General features: G+C 38.3%; 1 protein-coding gene across 1 annotated transcript in view; it reads right to left on the minus strand.

The window, feature by feature from the left end:
• Window positions 1-15,080, minus strand: part of EPRS1 (glutamyl-prolyl-tRNA synthetase 1) — a 68,513-nt gene that overhangs the window by 20,229 nt on the left and 33,204 nt on the right. Inside the window, exons 17-19 of the mRNA XM_079913924.1 lie at window positions 13,771-13,888; window positions 7,988-8,347; window positions 816-1,049 (exon numbers count right to left, since the gene is read on the minus strand). Of these exons, the coding sequence (XP_079770050.1) occupies window positions 816-1,049; window positions 7,988-8,347; window positions 13,771-13,888 (712 nt within the window). The remainder of the gene's footprint in view (window positions 1-815; window positions 1,050-7,987; window positions 8,348-13,770; window positions 13,889-15,080) is intronic.

A 15,080-nucleotide genomic window follows, 5' to 3' on the forward strand; every position in this document is an offset into this window, starting at 1 on the left:
TAGCCACTGGCCACATGTGGCTGATTAAATTTAAATTAAAGCAAATAAAACTTAAAATTCAGTTCCTCAGTCACAGAGCCGCATTTCAAGGGCTCAATAGTCCTTGCGGCTAGTAACTACTGTACTGGACAGAACTGTTAGAGAACATTTCCATCATCTCAGAAAGTCCTATTAGAAAGCACTAGGATATAATATGTATTCTACTGTAATTTAAGTTGAGTCATTAAATTATATAAGTTGAACATTGCAGAGTTATAAAAAATGACAGTAATCAAGTTTCTATATTATTGGTTAAACTTCAAAACCTATAACGACTTCCTGTTTTCCACTCACCTGAATCGGTACCAACATATCCTCCTCCTATAAAGATAACACAACTAGCGCACACTATACTAGAGCTCAAGATAAAACTTGCCATTTGAGACTGACGGAGCTTTAGGAGAATGAGTCAAACAAAGAGGAGGGCCTACAATATGCCAGGCACTGATATGGTCTAGGTCCCTATTCTCAAGGATCTTACAGACGAGAGAGAAACAGACAACTTAACAATTAAACTAGCTGTTAAACGATTTAAGTGTTATGTCAGAGAAAGGCAGTGTCACATGAGAATGACCAGGCCACTCTAGCTGGGATGGGGGATGGGGGATGGGGGTTAGGATCAACAAACGCTTCTCTAAAAGGCAAGATGAAAGAGTTGAGAACCGACATCATGAGTAGAAGTTAGCCAGATCTGACGGGACACTAAGGGTTCCAGGCAAAGAAAACGGCCTGTAGTGTAAGAAACAAAAACACACAAACGTTAATACCACACTAACCTTAGAAGCTTTTTCAGCTTTAAGTTTTCGAACTACTTCTCCTTGAGTAGCTACTTTGTCAAAAAGTGATTTGGCTTCTGGTGTTTCTGGACCACGAGGCTCAGAGCTTCTGGATGGACTTGAATCTGAACTTTGTGATGATGGGGGCTGACCAGGAACGTACTCCTTCCCAGTTTTTTCTTTATACTGAGCTTTCAGGGACAGTAAACATTCTACAGCTTCATTTACTTTAGCCTGAGATAAAAGAGAAAAATAAAAAAGTATTTAACGCTTTCTGAAATTTCTGAAAATTTCAATGATTATTAAAAATCATTAACTACCACCAAAATATTCCTGTAAATAATCATCATGGAGAAACCCAAGCACAAAGGAGCTAAATCATCATCCTAAAAGAGCAAATGAAAGCTAAAGAAAAGTTCAAAATATAAAGACCATAAATCTATATACAAATCATAAAAGTAAACATAAATGCCCATACACATACATAAAGTGTAAATGACTTTACACTTTACATATGTAAACAGACAAATTATAGAACACCCCAGCAAACTGTCCGTTTCCAAGCCCTGGGACGGTAAACAGTGGAGCCAGAATTTACAAAATCAGAATTTGCCTGTATGAATCCTTATTTCCTTCAGCCTATTAAACAGACACTAAATACAGCACTGGAAAAAAAAAACCCACAGTATGGACTCAACTAAAGAATAGCTACATCACTCTTAAAAATTTACAGTGAAATGAGAAGGTATGTTGAGGTTTTAATTAGACATTCAGCTATATATATCAGCCTCTGATACTTCAACAGAATTATGATGAAAAAGAATGAAATACTCAGCCCAACTGAGACACTTGTGACTTCAGCAGAGGAGGACAGGCAAAGGGCCCACGCTGGACACCTTACCTGAATGGTGATACCATCTAACCACAAACTACACTATATACTATATACTATACCACTGGAAAGTCAAGGCATCAATCAAAACAGAGAAAAAGTGCCTCCCAATTACCTTATCCAAGTTTTATGGCTACATTCTAACAGTGCTCCAAATAGCTAAGAGGAACCCAACACAAGCAGAAAGAATACTAAAATGGGGGTCAAAGGAACACAGGAACAACCGGTATACCTTCAAAGAATTTGCATGTACAAAATAGCAAATGACATTTCCTTGTCTAATGCTTTACGATACAGCTTTGCTGCCTGTTAGCGTCTACCACACTAGGCATCACAGAGGAAGTAAAGGTAAGAGGAGAAATTGCAAAGAGAAATGAGTAGGTTGTCTGATTTGTACTCCTGACCTGTCTCTTGTTTATATTCTGTCTTTAGAACTGAATGTTTCCAGAACAAAATCCTAAGAAAAAGAACAGAGTCAATCAGACACACAAGAATCAAGAAACTTCCATCAGCTAAAAGAAGGAAAATGGCATCCAATAGTTAAGGGACTTTCCTGTAACCATTTCTACAAAAAGAGGCCTATTTGAAAGAAGTTCCATTTTATACTATAAGCAGGTATTGACTAGAGTTTGAAGTCAGATGGCACACATTTCACAAAGGAAAAACCCTTGTGTGGCAAGATGACAAATTGAAATATTATAAAGGAGAAAATATGGACAAACCACTTCATTACTGAATGAAATATTCTAAAAGTGGAGTAAAATTATATATGTCTATATCCTCTCCAACTAAATTATTATTAGTTAAATTTTTCAGGCTATTTTTCGAAACAGTGAAATCATACTACTTGCTATGCAGTCTTATCTGATGATTTAGAAGGTACCTAAAGATTCTTGAAAGAATTATCAATATAAAACATAATTACTATCACTTTATGGCCTATTTACTCTGTGCCAGATACTATGCTAAGTGCTTTACATAGACCATCTTATTCAATTCTCAAAACAACCCTGATCCATTTTATAGAAGAAAGAAGAAAAGCTTAGAAAGATTAAGTACCTTATCCAAAGTTATACAGTAAGTGGTAGAGTGAGAATTTTAATCTACGGTTTATTCTAGAGTCTTTCATCTTGAACACAATAGTATGCACCGCATTACAGAAGGTATGAGACAATGATCTAAATTTCAACGTTCATTTTAATCCTACTAACTAACATGCCATGAACACTGCTTTTTCAAAAGAGGTCTTTGATTTTCACTTGAATACGTCTCATAGAATGAGAAAAAAATAATTTCTTTTAATATTCTAGTTTTCTGGATCAAAAGACATTTACAAAGAGAAATTGGATAGTACTACTCAGTAGTACAAGATTACACAACAGCAGAATGTTAAAAAACACTTGTTAATAGATCTTAAGTCTTTAATGGACAAAGGCTGTTTTAAACTCACCTAACATGTGCCAACACAGACAAGAAAAAAGTTTTCAATAAGTAATTGTTGATGTGGATGAATGAGAATGGAAACAGCCTACAAAAAGACTTCAGTAAAGGTTTAAGATGGGAATTTGAGGAAGTAAAAATGACGTTGAAAGAATGATTTAAAACATGACTGAAAATGTAGAAAATGGATGAGAAAACACCTGGTTGGAAAGCATGAAAAGTACACAAACTGTTTTTGCAGCAGCCACTAGATGGAAACACTTCCCCATGGGGAAAGGTGGCAACTTTAATACAAAGAAAAACCTAGAACTTAACCAATTCAAAATAGTAAGAACAGAACCTTTCAAAATGGCCTCAGCACCTCAACGATCAGTGAAAAAAGCTTTAAAAAATACTTCTTTCAAACTGTATTTTTTTCCCAACTCTATTCACAGTCACCCACCTTTGCTCCTCACTAACACAGCTGGGGGAATTAAACCTCCACACATTAACGACGACTCCCCAGAGCAAAGATTCTCACTTCGCTGGGGGGGGGGGGGGGCGGGGGCGGAGGTTGGTGGTGAATGGTAATCAGAAGAGGGAGTCTTTCAAATGTGGGAGAGGGAGTGTGAAGCTTGTATCATATTAAAAAGTCTGCTTGGGGGCTTCCCTGGTGGTGCAGTGGTTGAGAGTCCGCCTGCCGATGCAGGGGATGCGGGTTCGTGCCCCGGTCCGGGAAGATCCCACGTGCCGCAGAGCGGCTGGGCCGGTGAGCCATGGCTGCTGAGCCTGCACGTCCGGAGCCTGTGCTCCGCAGCGGGAGAGGCCACAACAGTAAGAGGCCTGTGTACCGCCAAAAAAAAAAAGAAGTCTGCTTGGAGATTTAGCAAACTTAAAGTTTGAAGGTTTTCAAAGAAACGCATTTTTTCTCTAAATCAATGGATCAGAAATCTATGTTTAGCTTAAGCCTGTAAGAAACAGCCGGTTTAGTGAACCTGGATCCCAGGAACCAATACAGCACAGGAAAGGGCCCAGACTCCTCAGTCAACCTGGATTAGAACACCTGTTTTGCCATTTCTCACCTGGTTCACTTACCTACATCACAATGTATCTGCTACTTTTCTGACACAAATAAATCAATACAAACTCCTCTGATTTTCCTAGAAGATCCTTCAGCTGAAGTAAGTCTTGTGAAATGTCTTGTTTCACAAGATGGTTGGATTTATACTTGCTTAGAGCAAATTTAAGTTTGCATTAAGTACCACATACAAATATAGCAGAAACCCACTAACACAAATTCCAAACAAGCAGCTCAAAACCATCAAGGGAAAGACGGGTTTGTTTCTTCTCATTTTCTCCGCCTACGACATTTATTTTTTGGCCTGAGAATTCTTAAGGCTATTTGGGGTGGGTGTGAGGAGTAGTGGTTTTCCAGAACAGCCTGTTTAATGGACAAAGGGATATAACAATGTGTTTCCTTTCTTGATAACCTGTGATTTGGGTTTTAAAACCAAAAACATTGGTGTAAAATACAAAGAGCAAAGGTTGGTGAAACATTTAAGATGAATTCCTGGGGGCATGAAATGCAAGGTGCTGTGAATTAAAATGCTGCAGGCGCAGAAGTAAAAGGTGACCAGCACCCCCTCGACACAGACGAAGTTTGACAAGACGAAACAATTGTGGATTATTATTTTGATTCAACGTAGTCATCATCTGATTTTGCTGCCATTCATTACTTCAATTTTTAAAATCTTTAACTATAAAGGTTCTGAAAAGTCTTTCCACTAAGGGAAAGACTTTTCAATAATAAAGGGCCCAGGCCAGACAGTAAATATATTAGGCTTTGCAAGTCTGTTGCAACTACTCAGCTCTGGAATTACAGGGCTAAAACGGCCATGGACAATATGTAAACTAGTAAGTGTGGTTGTGTTCCAGTAACATTTTACTTACGGAACACAGGTGCAGGCCACAGTTTGCCAAGCCCTGTCCTGGAGTCTGAAGTGTCATAGTATTCCATAAAACCTTTGATTTACCATTTTCTGACTCCCATTTCAAGAAATACTATAAATTCATGTTCAAAACACTTCACTCAAAAAAAAAAAAAACAACACTCAAATTTCAAATCAGAGGAATCTGTTCAAAATCAAAACTTTATTTTTTAGAACTGTAACTTTAAAACTTTCAAAGTTAATACTTAAAATGTGAAAAGTGGCCTTAACTATTAAAGTAACTCAGCGGTAAGAGTTATTAAATAGTTGGTGTGTTCTTGGATTTCCACCTCACGCTTTGCTTGATCCCCACTTTAATGCAACAATCTACTGGGCAGGAGGAAAAGGAAAGGGGAGCAGAAGGTGGACTTGAAGGGGCACTGAGGGTGAACGTGAAGGTTTTTATTCTTTGCCCACATTATGCTTATATTCTGCCTTCATGCTTAAAAGTTCGCGTGCACGGAATCACCGATCTGATCCTGAAAAAGAAAAGGGGGTGGGGGGGAACGAATAGAGGAAGAAAAGTCTCGTTGAAACCTGTAACTATAAAACCTCAGCCGACCACTTTCCTTACTTTAGTGGCAGTAACATGACGTAGGAAATGGAATGATAAAGCGGCTTAGAGAAATTATTAATGTTAAAACAAGCACAGACTTGCTTAATAAATAACAAACTAGTAAAACCATGACTCTCTGGTGCTTAGAATGTCTCTAACTGGAAATAACTTGGCACTGAGTCAAAATTGGAATCCACGCTTTGCAAACTTCAGGAAGTTACTTTTACATTCATATTCACTTCAGATAGTAGTTTCTCATTGGCTACTAAAACCAAATAAAAAAAGGAGTATTATTTGAATATATTTGAATATTATTGTATGTGGTGTTGTGAGGATTAAATGCAAAAATAGTAATGTATAGTGAACAGTGCCAGATATAGTCTACATAACACTTCCATTCAGAGTAACTGTGTTGGTTCTCTAGGAAAAAAGAGCAATTTACTACTGTTGGCATTTAGAGAAAGAAAAAAAATATATATATATAAGTAATATTTTGAAACACAAATATGGTACATGGTAGGCTTTCAATAAATGTAGGTTAAACTACACTGAGTCAGATTCATTTCAGTATCACATTTATCATTATCAAAAAGCACCTAGTGAAAGTACCTGCCCAGTTTACATAGAAATTTAGAGTTTTTTACCCACAGACTGATTTTCATAACTTCAGCAGTGCTATTTTATGAATGTAATCCATTAACCCAACAGGATGGGAAATAAGAGTTGGCTGTTGCTCTGAGTATAATGGTTGCCGTTGTTACTACCCCACACATAAGTAGCTGACCAAGAATCAGCACAGAATATCACATACTCTACTCAGAATGAAGGAATTTAAAGAGCAAAGCCCTTCCCCTCAAATTATATCTAGAAAAGGGTCCATAGTTAGTGTATGACATATACAGAGAGTACAAAATGCTCCTAACCTCACCACAGGATAGGAAATAGCAAGGGTTTATATGCCGAACCCATACACCTGCCAGCCTTTATTCCTTGAAGCAAAGCTGTTTTAGAGCATCACAGCTATGCAGGACTTCAACAGGCTCGTTAAAGAGAAAAGAGAAGAGATTTCTCACACTTCACAATGAAGAGACAGAAAAATAATAACTTCTGGAGCAAAACCCAAGATCTCCCCAAAGCGTTTGCTCTCCTCAGCAGAGGTCAAATGTCCATGAATGAAAGTATCTTAGGGGACAGGGTCAGATGCAGAAAAACTTGTTAATGAGGTGAGGAATTTACAACCTCAAGTTACTTAATCACTCTCCAACCAAAGCCCAGGATGTTGACCAGACCACAGATCCCCAGGAACATTTTAGAACAGATCTCCTCCAGTCACATAGGTCAAGCCCAGTGGTTCATCACACCTCTCTGTGTTCATGCCACAGTCCAGATTCTACAGTTTTTGGTAGCTTATCCAGTTACAGCACTACTAGTTTGATCATGTTTTAGAACTATGCTACTATTTGAGTAGAACCACATGTCTTGATTATTAAACTTGATTCTTCTCTATCCCAGATGCCATTCCTTTTGCCTCTTATTTAGAACAAGCAATCCTGTTCCACACTCAGTGCTACCATCCACTTGGCCAAATGTTTTGCCTAAAGATATCGTTAAAACGAGAATGAAATTTATACTTCAGTAAAAATGTGGTATCACTTGAGGGCTCCCCTACAAAAAATCTGAAATAGTCACTGGTCAGAAACCTCTTGACAACTCATTATTCCCTGAATATCCCTTGACCTTTTGCTGGTGCATCTTCTACACCCAGTCCCAGGCTGGCGGCATCAGCACCGCCTGAACAACTCTTTACAAATGCACACTCTCTGCATGCTCTGGACTTACTGAAGCAGACACTCAAGAGGTAGGGCCCAGCAGCCTGTGTTTTAGCCAGCTCTCCGGTAATTCTGATGCACAATAAAGCTTGAGAACCACAGATCTACACTTAAGAGTACCTCCTCTGAAAGTCATTCACCTTAAAGGGCTTCTTCTACTTCAGGACTACTTTAAATATCCTTTATAACTGTTCCCCCTGGCCTGCCACTTACAGACACAGACACTTCTGAGAGCCATTTATACATATCCCACAGGATTACAGTCTGTGCATGGCTCTTACTCAGCCCCACGCCCCCACTAGATGGTAAGCTGCCTCACACTAATATTTCCAGAGCTTGGCAGATAGCACGTATCAATAAATGTTGACTGTTATGTCAAAATACTCAATCGGACAGTCTATAGACAACATATCTCATGAGACTAGTCTAGGTCGTTTGACCTCATAAGCTTACTTACAATGTGTCTAAACTCATTCCAGGATACTGACCTTAGGGGCTTTTTCAGCTTTCAGTTTACGAACCACCTCCCCTTGGGCAGCAACTTCATCATACAGAGATTTACTTTCCAGAATATCTGATGATGATGTAGAAGAAACATTCTGTACTGTCGCAGCAGGAGGATTTCCAAGTTTATATTCCTGGCCAGTTTTCTCCTTATATTCAGCCTTCAAAGCCAAAAGCTGTTTTACGGCTGCATCTATATCTTCCTTTGCTGCTTTCTTGGCTTTTAATTCACGAACCACATCCCCTTGAACAGCCACTCTGTTGTAAAGGACCAAGGAATCCTCAGACGTAGCACAAGTATTATTCAAAGAAGGAGCTGACATTGTCTTAAGAGGAGTAGCTGCCTACAGAGGCAGAAAACCAAAAGTAAAATTAATTCATGTTAAAAATCTTTCCACAAAATTATATCAAACTGTTTTCTAACGTTTTTAAGTTAAAAACAAAATTTTAAAATTTTACTCCTTAAAAAGTTTAAATGAATAATCTCATTCTTAAAAATTTATCCTAATGAGAAATAACGGAAGTAAACAAAGGTAGAGGTACACAGATATTCACTGGAGCATTTTTATTACAGCAAAAAACTGAACCTAAATCATTACCATTAGAGGACTATTTAAAGAAATTATGACACACCCACCAGATCTGAGAACAAATCACTGCTCTACCACACACTAGCTGTGCAACCCTGAATTAGTTACTTAAGCCAGTTCTGCTTTTTAACCATAAGAGAGGGATAATAATTGTATTGAACCCATCAGGTTGATGGGAAATAAAAGGTAATAAATCTATGTAAAGCTCTTAGTTACAAAGGCTGAGAAAATGTAAATATCAATGAGTTAGGTATTATTACTAGTTTTTTAAAAGATGAGATATATCTAGATTGTTGACAAGGCAAGAGCTCCATGAAATACTGTGGAACAATTTTATAGTAATGCTGTGAAACAATTCCATTTGTGTAAGATTATATATTTATAGGCATATGGTTGTATATAAGCATGTGCAACAAATCCAGAGATATGTTGCCTAAACTGATTTCTGGATAGTGAATAACTATACTATATTTATTCTCAATGACATGCTCTTCTTTCACTTAGAATGTTTTCCTCCTACTGAAACCCTTCCAACTTTAAAACCCTGCTACACCATACCTTCCCTGTGACTTTTTTCTTTAATGGTCTTCTACTTAATTTTTCAGAATAATCTCATATATATCCATTGAGCCATATGTATTAAACTCCAAAATGTTTGCCTCTACTCCAGAACTCTGTCCTGATACCAGACCCAGTATTCTGAATGGTCCTCTAGACATCTCTACCTGGATAGCTAAGAGGCACCTCAAGCTGTTATCAAAGTTGCATTTTACATGGAGATTAGGTTCTAAAATCACCATGTAAGTCAAAAACCACATACACTAAAAAATTAGTCCCCCCAAATTCCTTAAATCACTCGTAATTTATAGTATTTTCTTGGTGAGGTATATATATGTACAATCATAAACATTCATATATAAGTGCATAATATTATATAATAAGGGAAGACTACAATAAAGGAAGCCATTGTATCAAAACTATATACAGTCTGTTCTGCTACACTTATTTTTGGTAAGATGAACTGACTCATTCATGGTTGGTAAACAGGGGAACAATATCAATATAATACTGAAAAATCACATCACCTTGTACTTGATTTCTCCCAGTGTGTTAATGTTTTATGTCAAAGGAGCATAAAGGAAAAAGCTTACTCACAATTAAAGAGAAAGCTTTAGAAATACATGACAATCTTACAGAAGAATGAGAAAGTCTGTATAAGTGCATTCCTTTAGGGCAGGTGGTACTTTAAAAAAACTGTTTTCCATAACATTAAACCATCTAATGAAGGTGTAAGCATGGATGAAGAAGCTTCAAAAATATATATCCTCTTCTGTTCAAAAAAAAAAAAAAGTGTTGAAGCAGGGTACTCCCTGGATCAGACTTTAATTTTTTTTAATTAATTAATTTATTTACTTATTTATTTTTGGCTGTGTTGGGTCTTTGTTACTGTGCGCGGGCTTTCTCTGGTTGTAGTGAGCGGGGGCTACTCTTTGTTGAGGTGCACGGGCTTCTCACTGTCGTGGCTTCTCTAGTTGCGGAGCACGGACTCTAGGCACGCAGGCTGCAGCAGTTGTGGCACATGCGCTCAGTAGTTATGGCTTGCAGGCTCTAGAGCTCAGGCTCAGTACTTGTGGTGCACGGGATTAGTTGCTCCACGGCATGTGAGATCTTCCCGGGCCAGGGCTCGAACCCATGCCCCTTGCATTGACAGGTGGATTGTTAACCACTGCGCCACCAGGGAAGCCCCAGACTTTAATTTTGATAACACCGGTATCTACTGGAGGCAAATACCCTCAAAGATCTATACATCAAAAGAGAGAGCAATACTCCTAAGGTTTAAGGCTGCAACGATGGCTGACTGCAATGTTGGGTACAAATGCCCGTCAACTGTATTTTAACTTCTATTAGGATCTGCGCAGGTTTCAAAGCTTTTCCAAAACCTTTTTGATACTCCTCCCACCATGAAGCCTCTACATCCTCTCCCTTGAATCTGGGCAAGGTTATGACTGTTCAACCAATACAACATAGCAGAAGGGACTCTATGTGAGGTTTCCAAGGTTAAATCATAAACCATACAGTGATGCTTCGAACCTGTCTACTGGACACTCACTTTTGGAGCCCTGATCTGTCATATACAAAGTCTCACTACCCTGACACTCATGCTGCAGCTCTCTGTCAACACCTCCACTGAGCTCCTAGCCAACAGCCAGCATCAACTGCCACCCATGTGGGTGAGCCATTTGGGATGTCCGGCCTTGTTGAGCCTTCAATGACTGCTACCCAGCCACAATATGAATGAAACCATAAAAGATGTCGTTTTCAGTGGTTTGCCCCAATCCTATTTTTCCTGATTAGTATGTCACCTTGTAGAACATAAAGTTTTTCATAACACACGCACTGGGGCTTCCCTGGTGGCACAGTGGTTAAGAATCTGCCTGCCAATGCAGAGGACACGGGTTCGAGTCCTGGTGCAGGAAGATCCCACATGCAGAGCAACTAAAGCCTGTGGGCCACAACTACTGAGCCTGCGCTCTAGGGGCTGCGAGCCACAACTACTGAGCCCGCATGCCACAACTACTGAAGCTCGCGTGCCTAGAGCCCGTGCTCCGCAACAAGAGAAGCCACCACAATGAGAAGCCCGCACACCACAACGAAGAGTAGCCCCTGCTCGCCACAACTAGAGAAAGCCCATGTGCAGCAATGAAGACCGAAAATAAAGAACACATACATTAACTCATAGCATAATACTAATAACTTTACAGAAAATGTAAAAGATGAGAGGCAGAGGTGTAAATTGGGACCAATGAGGGAACAGTAGCCAAATTTCCCATCTCGTGCTATTCTAGTATATATACTAGCAGTTCTCAAGGTGTGGCCTACAAACGCCAGAGGGTTTCTGAGACCTTTTCAAAGGAGGTCTGCAAGGTCACAGCTATTTTCAGGATAATAATAAGATGTAATTTGTAGTTTTTGCTCTCACTCTCTCATGAGTACACAGTGCAGTTTTATGGAGGCTAAGGCAAATTAAAAAGATTTGCAAAAATGCAAAACCATACCACTCTCCTAACTGAAAGTTTTCTTTTAGAAAACAGTTATTTTTCATAAAAAAATGTTATTTATATAAACATACGGTTGGGTTTATTATTGCTATTTTTTAAATGAATTAATAAATTCTTTTAAAACTTCCCAATTTTAATTTTTATGGCAAACACTGATAAATATAATCCACATAAACGAAGGTCCTCAATCATTTCTAAGTGTGAAACCAAAAAGTTTGAGAACTGCTGGTATATAAATAGCACAAGGATACTGCCCTACTTAAATTCTTACTTCTCTTCCTTTAATTTTCTTTTGGCTAAGACTACACAGCTTTTAGTTTGTGTAAATTAAAAGCTCAAGTCATGACATTCCCGCTCTTAATAGTTCCAAACTTGTATCTCCTAATAAACCGTGCTTCTGTCTTCCCTAGCTCAGGTTATTTACCACTCACTTACCTAGTCAACCAAAACAAAACTAGAAGTTACTGTCTTCCTATTTTACTTCCTGAATTCATGTCCTACTTTATTTCCTCCATGCCCTCATGCTCTGGCTTCCTGACCACTTATCACACCTTCTAATCCTACATCCAATCCACCCTCCAAACTATCTTCTTCACTGCTACCAAATCTTCAATGACTACCCAACTGCCAACACCTATGGACCCCAAACTATGCAGCAAGGTGTTCCAGGGAGCCACTGGAAATTCCTAGGGACACCACGGGATGTTTTAAATATCTAAGGTAAACAGTAACATATCCAACATCTGTCAAACACTGCATAATACAAGTTCAAGGTGGCTCGGTTTCAACATTAGTGTGTGCTACATTCCTTTCAATGATGCCATATCTTTGCAAAGCTGGATTTTTCACAGCTGTTGTGTTAAAAATCAAATACCACAGGAAAATCATTGTAGAAACAGAAAATAAGCATGGTAGTGTCCAATCTGAGTCCAAGGTTCAAGAGAGACACAAAAGTATTATTTTTTTCTTTCAATTAATACGTCATTTTAAGAATGAAATAAAAATAAGAATGTAATTTAAATATTTAACATTTAAGAACAAAATCTTTTACAAATGAAATTTAAGTTCCTTTTCCTTCAATTTATGTATATTATTTTTTTCAAATGGCTACTAAGTTACTGGGATATAAATATTTATCTAGTTGCTTGAACTTAACTACTTAATGAAGAGAACAGTTAGGAATTTCATTCAGCCTAGAGGTGTCATGAAAAAAATTACTGGGAAACTAAGGGTGCTATGAAATAAGGAAGTTTCAGGACCTCTGGCCTGCACAATAACCCCCCTAATTCTCTAGACATGTCACGGCCTCTCAAATCCACATCCTGTAAAATGAGGGCAGAAGCTGGGTCTCTATCTGGAAGGTCCTCCAGACCTGGACTGCCAGGAAGATTCCTAACTCACTCTTTTTTTTTTTTTGCGGTACGCAGGCCCTCACCTCTGTGGCCTCTCCCATTGTGGAGCACAGGCTCCGGACGCGCAGGCTCAGTGGCCATGGCTCACGGGCCCAGCCGCTCTGCAGCATGTGGGATCCTCCCAGACTGGGGCATGAACCCACGTCCCCTGCATCGGCAGGCGGACTCTCAACCACTGCACCACCAGGGAAGCCCCCTAACTCATTCTTAAAGACAGAGATTAAGCATTACCACCGAGATGAAAAAAAAAACAGAGGCAAAGTTTCTTATTTGCCCTTTTTCTCTTTTCTAACCCTCAATGACTGCTCGGAGCTCTTCTCCAAGATGCACTGGAGTTTGATAAAGTGCAGACAGGGAGCCAGAAAACCAGGTCACTGTCCTAACACTATCCTAACGACTTGTTTTCTTGGGCAAGGATCTACTACAGCTCTATTAGAATTAAAAAAAGGCTTGTCTAAAAGATTCTTTTAATCTAGTCTTTCTTACTCTTTCACATAAAAAAAATTAACTTTTGAAAATCTTGTTTTGCAGGGTATTTTAAAATCTTACAAGAAAGAACAACAACAACAAAAATCGCAAAAGTTAGAGTTATTGTCTTCTTCGATCTCAACAGTGAGGAAGACAATCTTTGTAAACAAACAGATTCTAAACCCTAGGACAGAAAGATCATTGATTAGAGACATATCCATAAAAGTAAATTATTTACCTCATTCTTTGTCGTTTCTACTTTGGTCTTTTCCTTTGACCCAGATGTTGGCATTTCCTTCGTATGCCCATCAGGAATGTATATCAGAATGCATGGAGCTTCTATGCAACTATATGGACTAAAAAGAAAATGAAGGGACAAAAAAGTTTGAACAAAATTATCTGAACAGCAATTAAAATTGAATTCCTAGATTAATTCAATGGCACTGTTAATACTTTTCAAGGTATAAGTAAATAGTCCATTCTCTTATTCAAATCAGTCTCTTCAGAGTAGTTTAAAAACAATATATAAAAATTGACAGTGCTAACCATAAACTTTCATGGATATGAAAATGCTAAGTCCAGGACAAAGTTACATCTACTCTGGCCACCAGAAATGGCATTAGTGGATGTTCATGGTCTCACTCTTGACTTAAAAGAAATGCATCTACATACCATACCTAATCTGCTTATGAGCAGAAGAATTTCTGTAAAACATTTATTTTGTAAGAATTTCTCAATTCTAAAGGGTACAGTCATTAGCAAAATCCACTGCCCTTGAGACTACTCATAAGCAAAATATTTTTTTGAATTTTGTGGCAAAGGCCACAGAGTGAAAATAAGTTAGAGACTTTAGTAACAACAGAATCCTATACATCTCTTCAGTATTTCTGAATATGGCCTTATTGAAATATAATTCACATACCAAAATATCCACCCTTTGAAAGTACACTATTCCCTGGTTACATAAAATTGTGCAACCATCACCACTATCTAAGTTTAAAACATTCTCATCACCCTAAAAAGAATCTTTGTACCCTTTATCTATCACTTGCCAGTCTCCCATGCCTCTGGTCCCTAGCAACCACTAATCTAACTTTGTTTGTATGAATTTGTCTATTCTGGACATTTCATATAAATGAAATCGTACAATACGTGGTCTGTTGTGACTAGCTTACTTCACTTAGCATAACGCTTACAAGGTTCATGCATGTTATAGCATGAATCAGCGCTTCACTTTTTTTATGGCTGAATGATATTCCCTTGTATGGATACACCACATTTTGTTTATCCATTCATCAGCTGTTGGACATTTGGGTTGTTTGTACCTTTTGTCTATTACGAATGATGCTGCTATGAGCATTCATGTACAAATTTTTGTGTGAACATATATTACTTTCCTTGGGTATATATATAAAAGTGGAAATGCTAGGTCAAATGATAACACCATATTTAACTTTTTGAGGAACTGCCACTTTGTTTTCCAAAGTAACTACATCATTTTACAATCCTATTAGCAATGTATGAGGGTTCCAATTTCTCCACATCCTC

Source organism: Stenella coeruleoalba (assembly GCF_951394435.1).
Source record: "Stenella coeruleoalba genome assembly, chromosome: 1".
NCBI classification, from domain to species: Eukaryota; Metazoa; Chordata; class Mammalia; order Artiodactyla; family Delphinidae; genus Stenella; species Stenella coeruleoalba.